The 18,095-nt window shown below is 45.6% G+C and overlaps 1 protein-coding gene across 7 annotated transcripts in view; it reads right to left on the bottom strand.

Annotated features, from left to right (window-relative positions):
* Positions 1 to 11,789, bottom strand: part of RYR2 (ryanodine receptor 2) — a 738,447-nt gene extending 726,658 nt beyond the window's left edge. For all 7 annotated transcript variants that reach the window (XM_047702071.1, XM_047702073.1, XM_047702075.1 and 4 more), the window contains exon 1: positions 11,616 to 11,789. In XM_047702071.1, coding sequence (XP_047558027.1) covers positions 11,616 to 11,663 — 48 coding nt within the window. In that variant the 5' untranslated portion in view covers positions 11,664 to 11,789. The remainder of the gene's footprint in view (positions 1 to 11,615) is intronic.
* Positions 11,790 to 18,095: the final 6,306 nt, after the last annotated feature.

Here is an 18,095-nt window from a genome sequence, read left to right as displayed (position 1 = left end):
CTTATGTAAAATCTAAATCTGTTTTTACGGCCACGTAGCCCACCTCATGGAGGTGGAGTCTTTGAGCCCCCTATAATGGACATGTTTCTTGTCTCTTCACCTGTCATCCCCTCTGACTTTACACAGAGCACAGGCCTCCGGGACCATGAGCAGACTGCTCCCGAGCTGATGGGAGCAGCGCCCCGCTCTTCTGACACCTCAGCTGTCGGCGATCGTCTTCTGCCTCCCAAGCATCTCCCACATACCTGGTATTATGCTGTGAACAAACTGAGCTCCCGACGTGTGCATCTTGAATTAGGAAAACCTAGTCAACCTGGCACACAATTGCTCTATTCTGTATTTATTATCAAAATGCTGGCTCACTGAATCCATTCCGTTCAATTCCACAAACATTTAATGAGAGCTTGTCATGTAGTACGTATCCTGCGAGGCACTGGTAGTTTAAGAAATTCACACTCGGTATTATAAAGTACATCCCCACAGAGAAAAGCATGGCATCGAGTTTCCCTCCTGTGTGAAAATATATTCATCTACAGCAGAAAGGGGCCCCAGAGAATGTCTGTTGGGTTCCAGAGCCACCTGCCTGGGCCTGAAACCTAGCGCCTCAGCCTGGACCTGCCAACAGGGGGCAGGTGACTGAACTTCTTCGTCCCTGCCTCCGAGGGATTTTTGTTAGGATTTCATGAGAAAATACATGGAAGATAGTTAAGAGCAGACATTCTGGACATGGCATATACATGAAGCTGCTGAAAATTAACAAGACAGTAAACAACATGTGTTGGAGAGGATGTGGAGAAAGGGGAACCTTCTTATACTGTTGGTGGGAATGCAGGCTGGTGCAGTCCCTTTGGAAAACAGTGTGGAGATTCCTTAAGAAATTAAATATAGAGCTTCCCTATGACCCTGCAATTGCACTATTGGGTATTTACCCCAAAGATAAAGATGTAGTGAACAGAAGGGCCATCTGTACCCCAATGTTTATAGCAGCAATGGCCACAACAGCCAAACTATGAAAGGAGCCGAGATGCCTTTCAACAGATGAATGGATAAAGAAGATGTGGTCCATAGATACAATGGAATATTACTCAGCCATCAGAAAGGATGAATACCTATGATTTGCATCGACATTAATGGAACTGGAGGAGATGATGATGAATGAAATAAGTTAATCAGAGAAAGACAATTATCATATGGTTTCACTTAAATGTGGAATATAATGAATAGCGCAGAGGATCCTAGGGACAGGAAGGGAAAACTGAATGGGAAGAAATCAGAGAGGGAGACAAACCACGAGAGACTGTTGACTCCAGGAAACAAACTGAGGGTTACAGAGGGGAAGGGGATAGGGGAATGTGGTAACTGGGTGATGGGTATTAAGGAGGGCACAGTGGTGATGAGCACTGGGGGTTATATGAACTAATGAATCACTGGCCACTACATCAAAAAGTAACATAGTACTATCTGCTGGTTAACCGAACATAGTAATAATAATAATAGTAGTAGTAGTAGTAGTAGTAATAATAATAATAAAAGAAGAAGAAGAAAAAGAACCTTCCAGAAATAAAGTCACCAACAGTGGGTAGCTATCTAAAATAGCTCTGACCTCCCAACCACACCAGAGAGAAGGTAACCCACCAGGGACTGCCGCCATACTTCAGATGACTTCTGTCAGCCTCTAGAACTATTTGGATGACCTTAAGAAGTCTCCCAGACGATCTCCGAAAGACACGTGGGATGGTGCGGGTGTGTCTCTGGTCCTGCCACCATCAGAATGGCATCTCTCACAGCCCGTGCCCCCACGGGCCCTGTTGCTTACTCCCTTCAAAAAACAAAAACAAGACCTTCAAAGGACTAGAAGCAGCACCAGAAACTGACATCTCATTGCCACCCATGAACTAATCTACTAGAATTTCATTTTAAGGTCAAAATTGAGTAAAAAAGAAATATGGAATACTATCTTTCTCTCAGGAGAGTGAATGTGTTTTGTGTGTGTATGTGAGAGACCAAAATTTCTTAAGGAAAATTTCTTTGAATGTGAAAGAAATATAAACTCCAGCGAAATCTCACAGATGTGAAATCATAATTCCATTTAGTGCGATAACCAGAAACCTGCTGTGGAAAACAAGTGAGGAGAACTTTTAATGGTTATGAAGTCAGTGTGACAGTTAGTACTGACTTTAACAATGTCCCAATGCACTCAACTCTCAAGGATAAGAAAAAAAATTATAGGAAAAATCAAAATTTTTCCTATAATTTTTTTCTTATCTTTTTTTTTTGCCCTCTAAAACCGTACCTTTTACTGCGTATCTTTTTTTTTTAAGATTTTATTCATTTATTTGACAGAGAGAGAAAGATCACAAGTAGGCAGAGAGGCAGGCAGAGAGAGAGGAGGAAGCAGGCTCCCTGCTGAGCAGAGAGCCCGATGCAGGGCTCCATCCCAGGACCCTGAGATCATGACCTGAGCCAAAGGCAGAGGCTTAACCCTCTGAGCCACCCAGGCACCCTTGTATCTTTGGTTGTGTATTAAAATATGAATGAAATCCATGGGTTCATGTAAACATTAGGAGTCAGATTCTAAACTCAGAGGGAAATAAAATATTTTAAAGTTTCGTTAGAAGTGGAACAAGTATGCAAAAAGATTTTTAAATCGTAAACTTTTGTAAGGAAAAAAACAGAGTGCTCACTGTAGCAGACAAAATAAACTGACTACAGTGAGTTGTCGCTCCGGCCGTCCTGATGGGGGTGTGTGAGCCTGTGTCCCTTACTCACTGATCTCACACGAATTCCCCACGCACGCACTAAGTAGTGTGTGTCCGTGCAAATGAGAGTGTGCTCACAGCGCCTGCAGGAAACGCCTGCCTCAGCCCTCCTCAGACCCAGCAAGGCACCATTGCCCTGTGGGCTCCTATAGCACATTCTCCTGTTCTGGTCACTTGGCCCCACATCTGGGTGGCTCCCCAGCTAGATTTAAGGTTTTTTTCTGGTAAACTGACAAATACTCATCATCAGGTGGTCACTGCGCAGCCATCTAGAGAAGGTCTCACCCCGGGCAGCCAGTGGCTCCCGCTCTCTTGGTCGCTCACTCTGGTGGGAGCCCTGCTTGGTTAGTGAGCGTGGTGGCAATGACAGGCAGGTGTCCCGGACCCTCCAAGTTAGTGGCAGGGAAAACTTGCCAATTTCTGTTTCATGGCAAAAAAAAAACATCAGTACAGAACTTTTACTGGGCCGTAGGAACCAGGAAGTACATCTCCCATCTGGGCTTTGAGGCCAACTGTCATGTTTTAGGAAACCCCAGAAATATGGGTCCCTTGTTCACTGACCCAAGTAATAGGAAGCCAGAGAAGCCCTTTGAAGCTGAGACAGTAGAGAAGACAAGCAAAGAAGTTCATGAGAAGTTCAGTGACTGACAAACCCTGTGATCTACCAGGATGAAAATTTCCAGGGATCCCTAAATCATTGAAAGTATGCATTTCCAGCACAAGGGAAGGTTCTTCTTTTATTATTATAGTCATCCTTCTAAACGATTTGAGTTTGGCTGACCCCCAGGAACTCAACAGGGAATGTGAAACAACCTCAGAGGGCCCCTCAGAGCCAAGTCCCCACTTGATTTCTACAGAAGCATTTTCATAGGACAACTCCAACCCCAAAGTCACAAAACCCCTCATGTTCCGATGTTCTTGCCGTGATTAACAGAGATGAAAATAAGTGGATGAAGCCATTCCATAGGACACCCCCACGGTGTCCTGGAAGTCACTTCATCATCTAGAAGCTTCTCACTTATACAAATTCTGACAGGGACCCAGGGTCTCTCTTGGGCAGTCCCGATCACTCAGACCTACTTAAGTCTTCATTTATTCTTTCTCTCCTTAGGTCACCTGTCTCCATAACTTCCTTTTCTCAAATGCTCCTCACACGCCTGGTGCCAGCATGCCCTCCCCTGCTGGCCCAGGAGGCTCTGCAGCCCTCCCACATCCAACCAAGCCAACCATCATGCCTGTCTCACCATCCACCTCCTCTCTCCTCCTCTCAAGACCTAACCGCCTCCCTCCTACACTTCTGCCTCTAGGAGGGATCTTACTAACGCTCTCCCACCCTCACTGTTTGCCTACTTCCCTCATCACAGATCCCTTCTTTCTGCACTTGAACACATTCACATGGTTTTTCACATTTAATTGGGGGACAAGAGAGGGAGGAACTTTTCTCTTGTCCTGGTCTTCCATCACCATACGATTCCTCTCAAACCTGGCCTTGTAGGTAACCCTGTGCTAAGCATCATGGGAAACGAATGCCCCCCCCCCCCGCCAATCCCTCACCAACACAGTTGCAACCCTCCCACAGAGCATCAGGGGACCCAAACTTGGGCCACAAGTGATAAAATGTGTGGAACTGAGACGCTCAAGAGTTGGTTCAAAAAAGGTACAGTCAGAACTGGTTGGAGCAATCCAAAAGCTCCAGCAGGATGGGGAACCCAAGTAAGGTGTCAAAAATGAGATCATTGAGGGTCATGAGCCAAGGAGAGTAGTTACACTGGATGCGACAGGAATCTGAAATTGGGCAGGGGTGGCGTGAACAAGGGGTTTTAGGAGGATTCAGTTGGAAAGAGAGTTCAGGGTGGGTGACTAGTAGCTGGTGGGGACAGAGGCCCATGAAGGTCAGAACAAGTATTGGGGTATGAAAGAAATCTAAGTCTGAGCGAGGTGCCAAGGAAAACACCACAGGAGATGATGCCAGATGAGATACGAGGGGAGGAAAAAAGAGTTCAATCAATGCATGGAGTGCCTACCGTGAGCCAGGCACCGGAATAGGTTTTTCCACAAGAATCCTATCACGTGATCTTCAAAAATCCCTCTGAGGTGCCTAATATGACCTTCATGGTGTAAGAAAAAATTTTAAATTTTTCTCAGGTATGTAAGCTAGGTGTTGGTGGAGAAAAGCCTCAGACCCAGGTCTTCTGCAGTTAGGATCAACCTGCTGTTTCTGAGCCAGAGCTTAAAACAGCAGTGCCACTGGCCAACACAGGGCCACCGGGAGGAAGAGCCACTCAGGGGACCGAATACACCTGGGCTCAGGACCATGTGTCCGGAGGTCGAAGGACAGTCAAAACAGAGAGCTAGAGGGACACCTGGGTGGCTCAGTGGGTTAAAGCCTCTGCCTTCAGCTCAGGTCATGATCTCAGGGTCCTGGGATCGAGCCCCGCATTGGCCTCTCTGCTCAGCAGGGAGCCTGCTTCCTACTCTCTCTCTCTCTCTCTCTCTCTCTCTGCCTACTGGTAATCTCTGTCTGTCAAATAAAAAAATAAAATCTTAAAAAAAAAAACAAAAACAGAGACCTAGAAATAAGGGGCGGAGAACTCTCAGATCAGTAGTCATCTTCTCCTACAGGGAGGAATGACCTTGAGAAAGTTCCTAGAAGTTCTCTGGCTCTCCGAGTTGGATGAGGTCATTGTTAAGTCCTTTCAAACTCTCATTCCTAGGATCCCAGACTCCCTGGCACAGATAAGCTCATGAAGGCAGAAGAGACAGAACAAGAAACGGGAAAGAATCTTTGGAGAAAATCACAGACTTGGAGTTCAAGAGGCTAAAAGAGCCCCCAAAAGCATGAACTGATATGTATAAAAATGACTCGAAATGTGCCACGTGTCCCAAGGCAAACAGAGGAGCTTCCGAAGGGAGGGCGAAGTTAGCAGAGTGTGAGGGGTTCAGAAGGCACAGGGGTGGAGGGGAACATTTGTATCTGGCATGGAGGAGGGGACTGGAAACATCCAGCAGAGTGGTTGCAACGGGTACAAGAAGCTACACAGCAATTACCAGCAGGGGAAGAGACAGGCGGTGGGTGGAGACCACACTGGGACGCGCTGAGCAGCTAAATGAGGCACGGGGGTCAAACCAGACACTGTGAGGTGGGAGAAATGACCGGAAAAAAAAAAAAAGAAAGAAAGAAAAGAGAAATGACTGTGCTTCCACATCCACTGGAAGGAACAGTGGTGAGGGAGGCAAGGAAAGGATGGAAACTGTGTGCTTGAGTCCCGTCCCAGACCAGGAGGCAAGTACTGGGCTCTCGGACACGTGAAGACTACAACTTTATTTTTTTTTTTAAAGATTTTTATTTATTTGACAGATCACAAGTAGGCACAGAGGCAGGCAGAGAGAGAGAGGAGGAGGAGGCAGGCTCCCTGCTGAGCAGAGAGCCCGATGTGAGGCTCGATCCCAGGACCCTGGGATCACGACCCGAGCCGAATGCAGAGGCCTTAACCACTGAGCCACCCAGGCGCCCCAAGACTACAACTTTAGAGAGAAGGAAAGAGCTTCCTCTTCTGTGGCCGGAAGGACGGAAGCAGATGTGGACAGTGAACCCTGCCTGGGAAGGGGAAGAGAAGAATCAAATGGGACATTGGTTTAAATCTACTCTGTAAAGAAGAACAGTGCTCTGGGGATGACCTTTCCGACCGTTCTGCAGAGATGCTCACACCTTCTGTGTTACTCCACGCCACTGACTGAAAGTCTGCACCTCCCTAAAAGTCACACATGGAAATGCCAAGTCCCAGAGGGAGCTAGTAGGATGTGGGGCTTGGAGGAGGTCAGGAAGCTGGGAGCCTTATGAATGGAATTTGTACCCTTAGAATAAGAAACACAGGAGAGATGATTTTTCTCCCTCAGCCATATGAGGATATGACAAGATGACCATTGGCAAACCAGCAAAAGGTCACACACTGCACCTGCCAGCACCTTAATCTTTGATTCCCCGACCTCAGAACCATGACAAAAATAAATGTTTGCTGCTGAAGCCACCAAGTCTATGATATTGTTACAGCTGCGTGACCAAGGCAGCCCCCAATATGGAGACTGACACTGAGCCAGAGAACATCTCCAGCTTTCCATGCTATAGCTTCCTTATCTGCAAAATGTTGGGTGGGGAGGTGCAGAGGTAGACCAGGGGACATTTTCTAAAGGTCTCCTCCTACCCTAATATCCTAGAATTTTTACATATGTTTTTTCTTCCTGATTGTTCCATGCCAGCCGCTAAACCTTTTCTTAGTGACTGTCATTGCAAACATGTCTCCTTATTTTGGACGCTTCCTTTTTTTTTTTTTTTTAAAGATTTTATTTATTTATTTGACAGAGAGAGATCACAAGTAGACAGAGAGGCAGGCAGAGAGAGAGAGAGGGAAGCAGGCTCCCTGCTGAGCAGAGAGCCCGATGCGGGACTCGATCCCAGGACCCCGAGATCATGACCTGAGCCGAAGGCAGCGGCTTAACCCACTGAGCCACCCAGGCGCCCCTTTTGGACGCTTCCTTAACACCAACTATCACACCGTGCATACAGAAGGTGTTCAACAGATGTTTCTCTGAGTTAACAAAATGTCCAGAATGTCACAGTTTCGCGAGACAAATGCGTGCTTCGGTGTCTCTCCCTCTCCCCAAGGGCTCTATCTGCAGGAGCACAGTCCCCGGAAGTAGCAATCTTTTCTCAGTGAATTCAGCCTTGATAAAAACACTTATCTGAAGCCCAAGCACAAATAAGACTGAAGGCCAAATAAATTAGTGGCCTAATTGTTTGAGTCTGTCCTTCCTGCAAAGGTGTACACACCAATATTTGAGGGAAAAAAAAAAAAAGTCTGATTATGTAAACCTGGATGTGCTTTCCAGCAGATCCTTAAAAAAAAAAAAAAAAAGTCAATATCTATCTAAAGCTCCTCATGCCTTCATTATCAAAGAAGCAAAAGGTGCAAATTCTCACGGCTCACTCAGAGTCTTCTCCTTTGTACTCTATGACATTCCTACAGCAGACAAAAGTGATTAGGTATCCTGTTTGCTGCAAAGCTAAAACAGACTTGAACAGGGCACTGATAAGTAGCCATTCTCTCCTGGAAAGGACACGAGCCTAAGATCTGAGTTTTAGTCTTAGTTCCGCACCGATGAGTCCCTGAGTTTGTACAATTAACCTTCCTGTACCTCGACAAATGGGGCTAAACATTCCAGCCCAATCTCTGTTACACCATCGGGCACTGGCGTTTACACTTTATGATTCTGACTACTAATTGCTGAGTACTTTCTAAAATGCTTCTTATCATTATCAGCAAGATGGACAAGCGCTGTGAAGAAACTCATAGTGAAACGGTTCATTCTGCAAAGGAAGGCCGGAGGGCCAATGTAATTTCTGCAGCCCCAATTCTGTTTTCAATCTCAGTCCAGGCCTAAGTACAAAAGTAGACGCCTCAGTGTACACCAACGGTCACTCAACTGGTCTACGCAAATAAAAGGTGAAGTACTTGGAAAAATCAACCCTTGACCAAGGTCATTTCACATCATGGGTTTTCTTCAAGTCCAGGATTCCTTGTATAAAATTTTGTAAGATGGCTTGAAAAAGAGAGGAGCATCACTTCGGAGACCCGTGGTTTTAAATATCAAATTACAGCTCATGGACACACAAGAAAGTTAGTGAAAATTTTACAACAAAATAAACCACACGTTCCAAATCCCGGGCATGTTGGGATATGACAGTGGATAGATAGGTCTGTTATGGGGTGAGGGCTCATTTTAGGGTGGGATTCTGCTCCAGCACACCCAATGGACCTACATCCACATTCTCAATTTCCCTCAAAGATAAACGCATCAGGGAGGGCATGCTTCCAGCAGGTGGGGCAGCCGCTGAATCAAAGCTGATCGTTCATCCACAGAAGCGCTTGAAAGGAATGTTAGCAAACTCACAATTGCGTAATGGAAAGGAGATGGGAGAGTGGCTGGCAAGGCTAACCGGTGACAAAACTCCCCTTCACAGATGAAGAATTAACTCACAGCCATGGCCATAACTCATGGACACAGTTCATTCCAGGTTTCACCTTTGGTTCCCTTAACAGCGATCACAAACCTCCTCTAGAAAAAGAAGAAGGAAAAAAAGCTTTCTGTAGACAGAAGGATGCCAAGGGGGCATCACCGAGCTACAGTGCTTGGGGAAAAAAAAAAAACCCAAAGATAATGCTTAAGGTGTTCTAATCAGATATAGGAAATGATCAGTCAGCTTCACCATTAAGGACTCCTAATGACTGTTTCCTTTTTTAAAAAACACAATAGCTTTGTCCTTAATTCCTAACTATTTTAGCCAATATATAAATTGTTAGTACTCCCTGGATCATTAGCTTAAGAAAGAAAGAACGAACTCACAATAACACTATTGCAAGACAGCACACTACAAAGAAATACCCAGGAAAAAAAAATTTAAAAAGAGAAGAATTTACTGTAAGAACAACATTCTCTCCATTAGTAACTCCATTTACCATTTCTGAGCCATTCACCTACTCAGGTTAAGGGAATAAGATGGAAAGGAGCCACGGCAGAAGGCAGAGGAGCTGGTAAAGGGTTTGCATATTTCCCTTGAAATTGTAAAACTTAGAGGAAAAGACACGTTTTCCTTTTAGATGTTAAGTACACCAAAAAAAAAAAAAAAAAAAAATTCCCCTGCTCCACTGTGCCACCTCCTTCAAGGTCATTTATCATCAGCACAACCTACGGATGTTTTATTAAAAGAAAAATCCCAGCTTAGGCCTGCCAGATCTCTACACAGGACCCACTTATCAGAGGTGTTGCTGGGGCTGACAGGCAGCCTTTCAGTGGTGCAGAGTTAACATTACTTTATATGCGCAGAACCCCATCAGCAAGCACATTACCCGGGTCTCTATTAAGCATTCTGATAACCACCTCCAACCAGCTTGGCTTAACATTTAAGCCTGCAGGAAGCCCTTGAGTGCAAGAAGCCTTCCAAAATTTTCTAGCTGATTTTAACCCTATAGAGTTTGAAGGGGGGGAAAAAAAAAAAACTGAATTTAAAAATGACCCAGCAACTAAATATTTTGTCCACCTGAACAAAAGATCTCGTGGTTTGGAGAAATGTATTTTCATGTGCCTCTTATTTTTTTCAAACCTTATAGACAGTTTTTCACTTAAAAAAATAATAATAACCTGTATGACTAGTAGGCTTAAAACACTCCCCATGAGCAAGGTTTTAGCATACAGGCTCCGGTTCGTCAGAGCTGGATTTGGGGCCAGTAGCACTTCTAAAGCATACGTAATGGTGCATAACATACAGCCATTCCTTCAGATCATTCTCCATCTCATGAAGAACCTGGATTTTATCCTTTCCAAAGGCTTTCTGCCCCCACCCCAAATAGTAAGCAAAAATGAATGCCTTAAAACTATTAGAAGAGCAAAAGGAAAAAAAGAAAACCGGTCACTTAAAACGTTCTCGGACAAATTCACCCTTTTCACTTGTTCAGTTCCCAAATACATCACCTGCACTATTTTCACCCCTCAAAGTTACTGTCTGGTTAATATTTCAAGATTTCAGCGTCTCTATGATTTGCCTAACTCTGGAGGTAATTGGGAAGTGATCTCTTTTGCTCTGTTGAGGAAAGAAGTGACAGCAGAAGCTGCAGTCCTCGGGCGGGGGGTGGGGGAATCCTGGAAGGGACGATCTTCCCGAGCGAGACAAGTGCAGGAAAAGCATGGAAGGGGTGCTGCAAATGCTAACGAGGTTATTCTTAACGCGAAGTTACGGCATTTTCTTTCGCCAAGAGGCTCTCCAGTCCCAGCTTTGAGGTGAGCAATGCCTCGGCCTGGGAAGTATCTGCAGCGTTAGAACAAATCAGCGAGAGGAAGGAGCAGTGCCAAGAGGTACTTAAGGAGAAAAAAACTGTATTAGTGTGGAGCCAGCCTTTCCCTGCTGCCACCCAGTGTGGAAATTCCGGGCAGCCACCCTGCCCTTACACACACGCACACATACACGCACACACACTTTGCTGCACTAGGCATTCAGTAAGCCAGCATTTGGAGAACGACACGTTCACAATGTCCCCACCACCCCCGCGCGCGCGCGCGCGCGCGCACACACACACACACAGACACGCACACACACACACACACACACATACACACAAGCGCGCGCGCGCACTCTCTCGTCTTCCATCCCTTCCACGTTCTGCAAGCGGTCGCATCACCACGGCCCCGGCGCCGGGGAACCGCGGTGACCACGGGGGAGACTCCCCTCCCCTCCGCAGCACCCGGACTTGGGGGAGCTCTGGGGGCCGCGTCCCGCACCCCCTCCGGGACCAGTCGTCCGCGGCGCGCTCTACGCCAAGTAGGCGAGTCCCCGGGTTGCGCGACAGCGCGCGGGTCCAGCCCGCAAGCCAGAGAAACCACGCCGCGGCGGAATTCCTGGCGACAGCCCGCGCGACCCCGTCGGCCCCGAGCCCCGCGGGGGCCGCCCGGTCCGCACCCTCCCCCGCGGCGCTCGGGAAGGCGCCGGCCCCGCCACAGGTCAGGCCAGACGGCCCCCTCCTCCCGGACTCCCGCGGCTCCCAGGCGCCGCTCCTCAGCGCCCCGGGACCCAGGCTGCGCGCCTCCCGCCCGCTCGCAGCGCTCCAGCCGCTCTCCGGCCCCGGCTTCCCCCACGCGCGCACCGACACGCACCCTTCCCTCCCGTCGCCCCCACACGGCTCCTCCGGAGCCCGCGGGGCACCCCGCCCCGCCCGCGCGCCCCCGCTGCAGCCGTCGCTCTGCCCAGCCCCGGCCGGTGCATGGCGCCCCCGTCCCCGGGGGAAACACGGGACGCGCGCCGCTTACAGTTCGCAGGAACTGGATCTCGTCCTCGCCCTCGCCCCCATCGGCCATGGCTCCGCGCCTTCTCGCCGGGGCTGCCTCCCGAGCCCCGCGGAGCCCGGCGGCGCTGGCGGCGGCCCCTCGCGCTGCCTCCTGCCGCTGCTGCCGCCGCTGTGCTGCCGCTGCTGCCGCGGCGCTGTCCGGAGCCGGGGGCGGAGGGGGCCGCGGCGGCCGGGTGTGAGCGCCGGGCGGTCCCCGCCTGCAGAGCGGGGGAGGAGGCGCGGGCGGGGGCGACCGAGGCGGGAGCCTCCCTGCGCCGCACTGTGCGGGAGGAGGGCGACCCCGCAGCCCAGCCGCGCCGGTCCCGCGCTCCCTGACTGCCGCCGCAGACTACTCGGCCCCGGCTCCGGCGAGCGAGTGCGCCGAGCCCGCGGAGCCCGGGCTGGTGCCGCGGTGGGGGCGGGGAGTGGGGGCGGCGGGCGGGGAGGAGCTCGCCGGCTCCCCTCTGCTGCAGGTAATCCGCAGCCCGCTGCTCGGGCCCGCCAAACCCGAGGCCCAGCGCCGCTTACTGGCTGTGCTGGGTATCGGGGCTCTAGAGCGCCGAAGAGCGCACAGCCTTCCACCCGGCGCGGGCCTGAGCCTCTGGGGCTCTCGCACCCAGCCCCTCTGACCTTCGGCGAAACCCAGGGCTCAGCAGTCCTTCCTCCCCGAGGGGCTTCAGCGCTAAGTGCCGCTAAGTGCTTCGGACGGCACGCCAAGAATCCTCTTTCTCTGGGATGCACGGAGTGGGTATTAAGTTACCCAACACAGGGTATTTTAAAACTCGAATCTCTCTATTCCTAACCCACAAGAGAATTCTGCAGTATCCAGTCTCCGTGGACCGCGCTTTTTACTGGTCATGTATACAAAGTGCACGGTGCACAGAACTTTAACAGATTCTTCCAGCAAATATATGGTGAGTGCTTGCGCCAGACACCTGTGGTACAAGGCAGACATGAGTTAGAAGACTAAACTTTAAATCAACGACGAATTGCAATACAGGAGGGGAGAAAATAAATTTGAATCATTGATGAGCTAAAGAGAACTTGGAACCCATTATCATCACCAGGAAGCCATTTATTTCCAAAAAATTTTGAGCGTAAATAACAATATCTACCTCGGGCAAATCCATGCAATAGCTCACCACGTTGCATTTGACAAACGGCTGTGACTAACAAAATGCAGGGTCTGATTTGGGCAATTTGGACAAGCACTAATGTCTTGTTCCTGGTATTTCACTTAAGATACTCAGCAATGGGGCACCTGGGTGGCTCAATCGGTTAAGCATCGGCCTTTGGCTCAGGTCATGATCCCAGGACCCTGGGGTTGAGTCCTGCATCAGGCTCCCTGCTGAATGCGGAGTCTCTCCTTCTCCCTCTAAACTCCTCTCCCCCATGATCTCTAAGATCTTTTATAAAAAAAAAACAAAAAACAAAAAACATACTCAACAATGAGTATATGCAAAGCAAAGTTACCACATGTCAGTCCAACAAAGTTGAAGAAACTCTAAAGTGAAGGTCTAGCATCAGCATACCTACCTTACACAAATTGCTCTGCATCTAATTAGTTTCTAAAATCTACCAGTAAATTCTATGCAGCATACATTTTATTTGCAGCTTTCGTCAACTTTATACTTGCTGAGATAGTTTTGCATATTTCCAGTAGAATGAATACCAGTAAGAATATGTGTTATAAATACTTCCATCCCTGGTAAGGCTAGTAATGCTCTCTTCTATTTAATGGTACTAGTCATCTTATCTAAGTACTTGAAATATTCTTGGATCGTGATCCATGACAACTAATTCTTAAATTATTACAATTTATGTGAATTTTTACTCCTAGGAGCTTCTAAGTGAGCAATCAGAGTTCTCGCAAAAGATAAAAGTCCTCCAGGAGGGATGACTATATTCTGAAATGGGCTCATAATTTTATGTTAAATAATCTGATCCTCCAAATTTATGACATATCAAATTGAACTTTTCTATGTTTTATGCAGAATGATGCATACATAGACCATTTCTTTTTTTTTTTTAATTAACATTTAATGTATTACTTTTTTCAGGGGTATGGGTCCATGATTCATCAGGTTATATACTTATCCAGTGCTCATTACAACACATATCGTCCCCAATGTCTATCAGTCTATTCCACCATCCCTTCCACCCCCCTCCACTCCAGCAACCCTCAGTTTGTTTCCTAAGTGGCTCAGTGGGTTAAGCCGCTGCCTTCGGCTCAGGTCATGATCTCAGGGTCCTGGGATCGAGTTCCGCATCGGGCTCTCTGCTCAGCAGGGAGCCTGCTTCCCTTCCTCTCTCTGCCTGCCTCTCTGCCTACTTGTGATCTCTGTCTGTCAAATAAATAAATAAAATCTTAAAAAAAAAAAAAAGAGTCTCCTATGATTTATCTCCCTCTCCGTTTTCATCTTGTTTCATTTTTTTCCTCTCTTCCCCTATGATCCTCTGCCTTGTTTCTCAAATTCCTCATATCACTGATATGATCATTGCCTTATTTCACTTAGCATAATACCCGCCAGTTCCATCCACATCGTTATAAATGGCAAATTTCATTTTTGACGGTTGCATAATATTCCGACTGTGTGTGTGTGTGTGTGTGTGTATACACACATATATATACACATATATATGTGTGTATATACACATATGTATATACCACATCTTCTTCATCTGTCAATGGACATTGGGCTCTTTCCATAGTTTGTCTTTGTGGACATTGCTGCTAAAGCAAACATACACACTGTATGTTTGGGAATTACTCCATTCTCCCCATACAGTAGGTAAAATATAAAATATTTTATATATGTATATAAAATATAAAATCTAACTCACTAGCTTTTCCTTTTGGCATATTAAGCTAAGCTACACATTTTTCTAACAAGTGTTTTAGTTATGATTTCTTTAATTCTCTCAACATAAGTGATACAATGCTCAATGGCCTGAGTACTCAATATTCACCATATAATAAGTTTTCAACAGCAAACAGGATTTTTGTAAAACCACTTATGTGCACTTTAACACAAAAATACAGTACTATGAGGTTTATGGATCTCTAATCTGTACTAAAAGTATAAAAACATGTTCAAGAATCACTCATCATGGGGCGCCTGGGTGGCTCAGTGGGTTAAGCTGCTGCCTTCAGCTCAGGTCATGATCTCAGGGTCCTGGGATCGAGTCCCGCATCGGGCTCTCTGCTCAGCAGGGAGCCTGCTTCTCTCTCTCTCTCTCTCTCTCTCTCTCTCTGCCTGCCTCTCTGTCTACTTGTGATCTCTCTCTGTCAAATAAATAAAATCTTTAAAAAAAAAAAAGAATCACTCATCATATTTATTTTTAAAAGAATTGACGGAAATACAGCAAGTGGTTTATTATTGGTGGTGAGTATATGGGTGTAATATTATTTTTGGTACTCTGATATGTTTTCTATATTTCATAATTATAAAAATTGAGATAGTTTTTATTTAAAAAAAAACTACTAAAGTTACTAAAAGCTATGGGAATTTTCCCCATATTTTCCCATATTTTTAAAAAGCGGCTGTTTCGACACATGAAAAGTTGCTCAACATCACTCATCATCAGGGAAATACAAATCAAAACTACAATGAGATACCACCTCACACCTGTCAGAATGGCTAAAATTAACAAGTCAGGAAACGACAGATGCTGGCGAGCAGGTGGAGAAAGGGGAACCTCCTTGCACTTTTAGTGGGAATGTAATCTGCTGCAACCACTCTGAAAAACAGTATGGAGTCTCCTCAAAAAGTGAAAAATAGAGCTATTAGGTATTAGCTAATAGTATAAAATACTATTAGGTATTTACTGAAAGAATACAAAAATACTAATTCAAAGGAATACATGCTTCCCAATGTTTATAGCAGCACTATCTACAATAGCCACCTTATGGAAAGAGACCAAAGAAGATGTGGTATGTACACACACACACACACACACACACACACGATGGAGTATTAGCTATAAAAAAAGAATGGAATCTTGCCTTTGCAATGATGTGGATGGAGCTAGAGGGTGTTATGCTAGGGAAAATCAGTCAGAGAAAGACAAATACCACATGATTTCACGCATATGTGGAATTTAAGAAACAAAAAAATGATCATAGGGAAAAAGAGGGCGGCAAACCAAGAAACAGACTCTTAACTACAGAGAACACACTGATGGTTACCAGGGCGGAGGTGGGTGGGGGGATGGGAGAAATAGGTGATGGGGATTAAGGAGTTCACTTGTGATGATGAGCACTGGGTAAAGTATGGAAGTGATGAGTCACTATATTGTACACCTGAAACTAATATTACACTGTATGTTAACTAACTGGAATTTAAATAAAAACTTTCCAGAAAATCTGTTTCACTTTCTTAAGTTCACATATGATTTCCTAGTTTGTTCTGCTGAGATACCACGGTAAGAAAAATTGGTTTTGACTGGAAAAATCATAGAATGATAGGATGAAAACTAATCTCCATTTTAAATATAATTTTAATTGAGGAAAAAGAAATAATTCCGGTTACAGCTTAAAGTTTATGTTCAATGTTTTTTGTTTTTTGTTTGTTTTTTTGGAGAGAGTGAGCACACATGAGGGGTGGGGTGCATGGTGAGGGAGAGAGAAAGAAGGAGAGAGTCTTTAAGCAGGCTCCAAGCTCAGCTCAGAGTCTGATGCAGGGTTTGATCTGGAGACACTGAGATCATGACCTGAGTCAAAATCAAGAGTCGGATGCTTAACTGACTAAGCCACCCAGGTGCCCCTCAGTGTCTTTAATTCTTATTGTAGATTTAAGATATAAGGAGTTGGCAAGTACCTATTTTCACACGTACAAAACTACAGTTCATGAAATAGAAAAAAGATTTTATTTAGAATTTTCATAAGCATCCAATCTTATTATCTCTGTTTTTTGTAGTTCTTATAAAAATGTTTCTTTTTTTCTATATACATATTACATATAATAGTTTATTTTGCTTTTTGTTGCTGAAATTGGTTATCTTAATATTGCTTTATTGGAATCTTTGTACTCTATAGCAATATATGTGTTTCCTATAACACTCTTTGAGGACTTCACTAATTATAAAATAATTTAGAAGATGATATTTCCATACATCTTAGTGCGAACCTGAAAAATGTTTTACTTTATGACCAATGTTATATCCTGCAACTGATGGGGAAAAACCATATTTCCTCTTTTGTTTTCAATTAGAATTTTTCTAGAGTCATTTAATTCAAAGTGAGGCAATGTGGACCACTGTTCACTCGGCAGGGCCCTAGACATCCTTAAAGAACAAAAAATTAAGACAGATATAAGGTTTTTCATTTATGATTATAATTTACTAATCCCACCAATGATGTATATGGGCATTAGAAAAAATAACTTCTTGCTGAAGATCTCTACAGAAAATGAGTTAAAATACTCAGTGTTATCATTTTAATTCAGCTTCTTTTGGTTAAGATCACATTAATTAATCACCCTCAGGCTGAGGTGAAAGCCTCTGGAATGGTCATTAGATCATTATAAAATTACAGTTGTAAAGGCCCCAATATCTGGAGATTGAGCCCATTGCTTATCAACTCAGGATTCCAATTCCAAAACCTAAGGAATTTTTCACAGCATTTCTTCCAATTGTATTTCAGAAGTTAACAAACCAGTATTTTAGGAAATGTCCATTGTATTTCCATCTTTATCACATGTGTCCTAAAATAGTACAGTTCTGAAGTGGACCTAAACTAAAAATAAACTCCAGTAGATCCTTGGAGGGCAGAGCCTGAATCTCTGGGTCTGCATTAATGCAAGGTGGTCAGGAATGATGTTGGAATGATGGTGGTGATTACCATAGTGATGGTGATGGTGATGATGGTTGTGATGATGGTAGTGATAATGGTGATGGTTGTGATGATGGTGGTGATAATGGTGATGGCGATGATGATTGTGATAATGGTGATGCTAATGGTTATGGTGATGATGGTGTTGATGGTGATGGTGATTTTGATGGTGATAATAAAGGTTCATTCCCTGAGCATTTACTGTGCTCCAGGCACTTAATTTTTATCGCTTTTTCCATCTTTACAGCACTGCCATTTTAAAGAAAAGGAGACCAAGGCTTAGAGAAGTGAAATGAAGACTGAGATTACACAGCTGCTGAGTGGTGAGGCCAGGGTCAGAGGTCTCCAGACTGGAGCAATCTGTCACTGTTTCCTGCGATTGGCCCTCCCCCATTCCAGCATGAAAGCACAAGAAGAGTCTGGACTAACACAAACTAAAACAAAGGCTCCGACAACCCCAGGAGATTTATTCCTGATTTCAAGCCAACCCTAGGGGTCCTGTTAGCTCATGGAATGCCAAGTGAGTTCTGGAGAAGGAAACAGGGATTATTATGTGATCAGAAATACAATCTAACTTGTGCCTTCCTCTGTAGCTTGGGTTCTTAGGGGAAATCAGCTTTTCAGGACGTG

Source organism: Lutra lutra, chromosome 14, assembly GCF_902655055.1.
Source record: "Lutra lutra chromosome 14, mLutLut1.2, whole genome shotgun sequence".
Taxonomy (NCBI): domain Eukaryota; kingdom Metazoa; phylum Chordata; class Mammalia; order Carnivora; family Mustelidae; genus Lutra; species Lutra lutra.
Note: the sequence above shows the minus strand (reverse complement) of the source record. Positions and strands in the feature narration are given on the sequence as shown.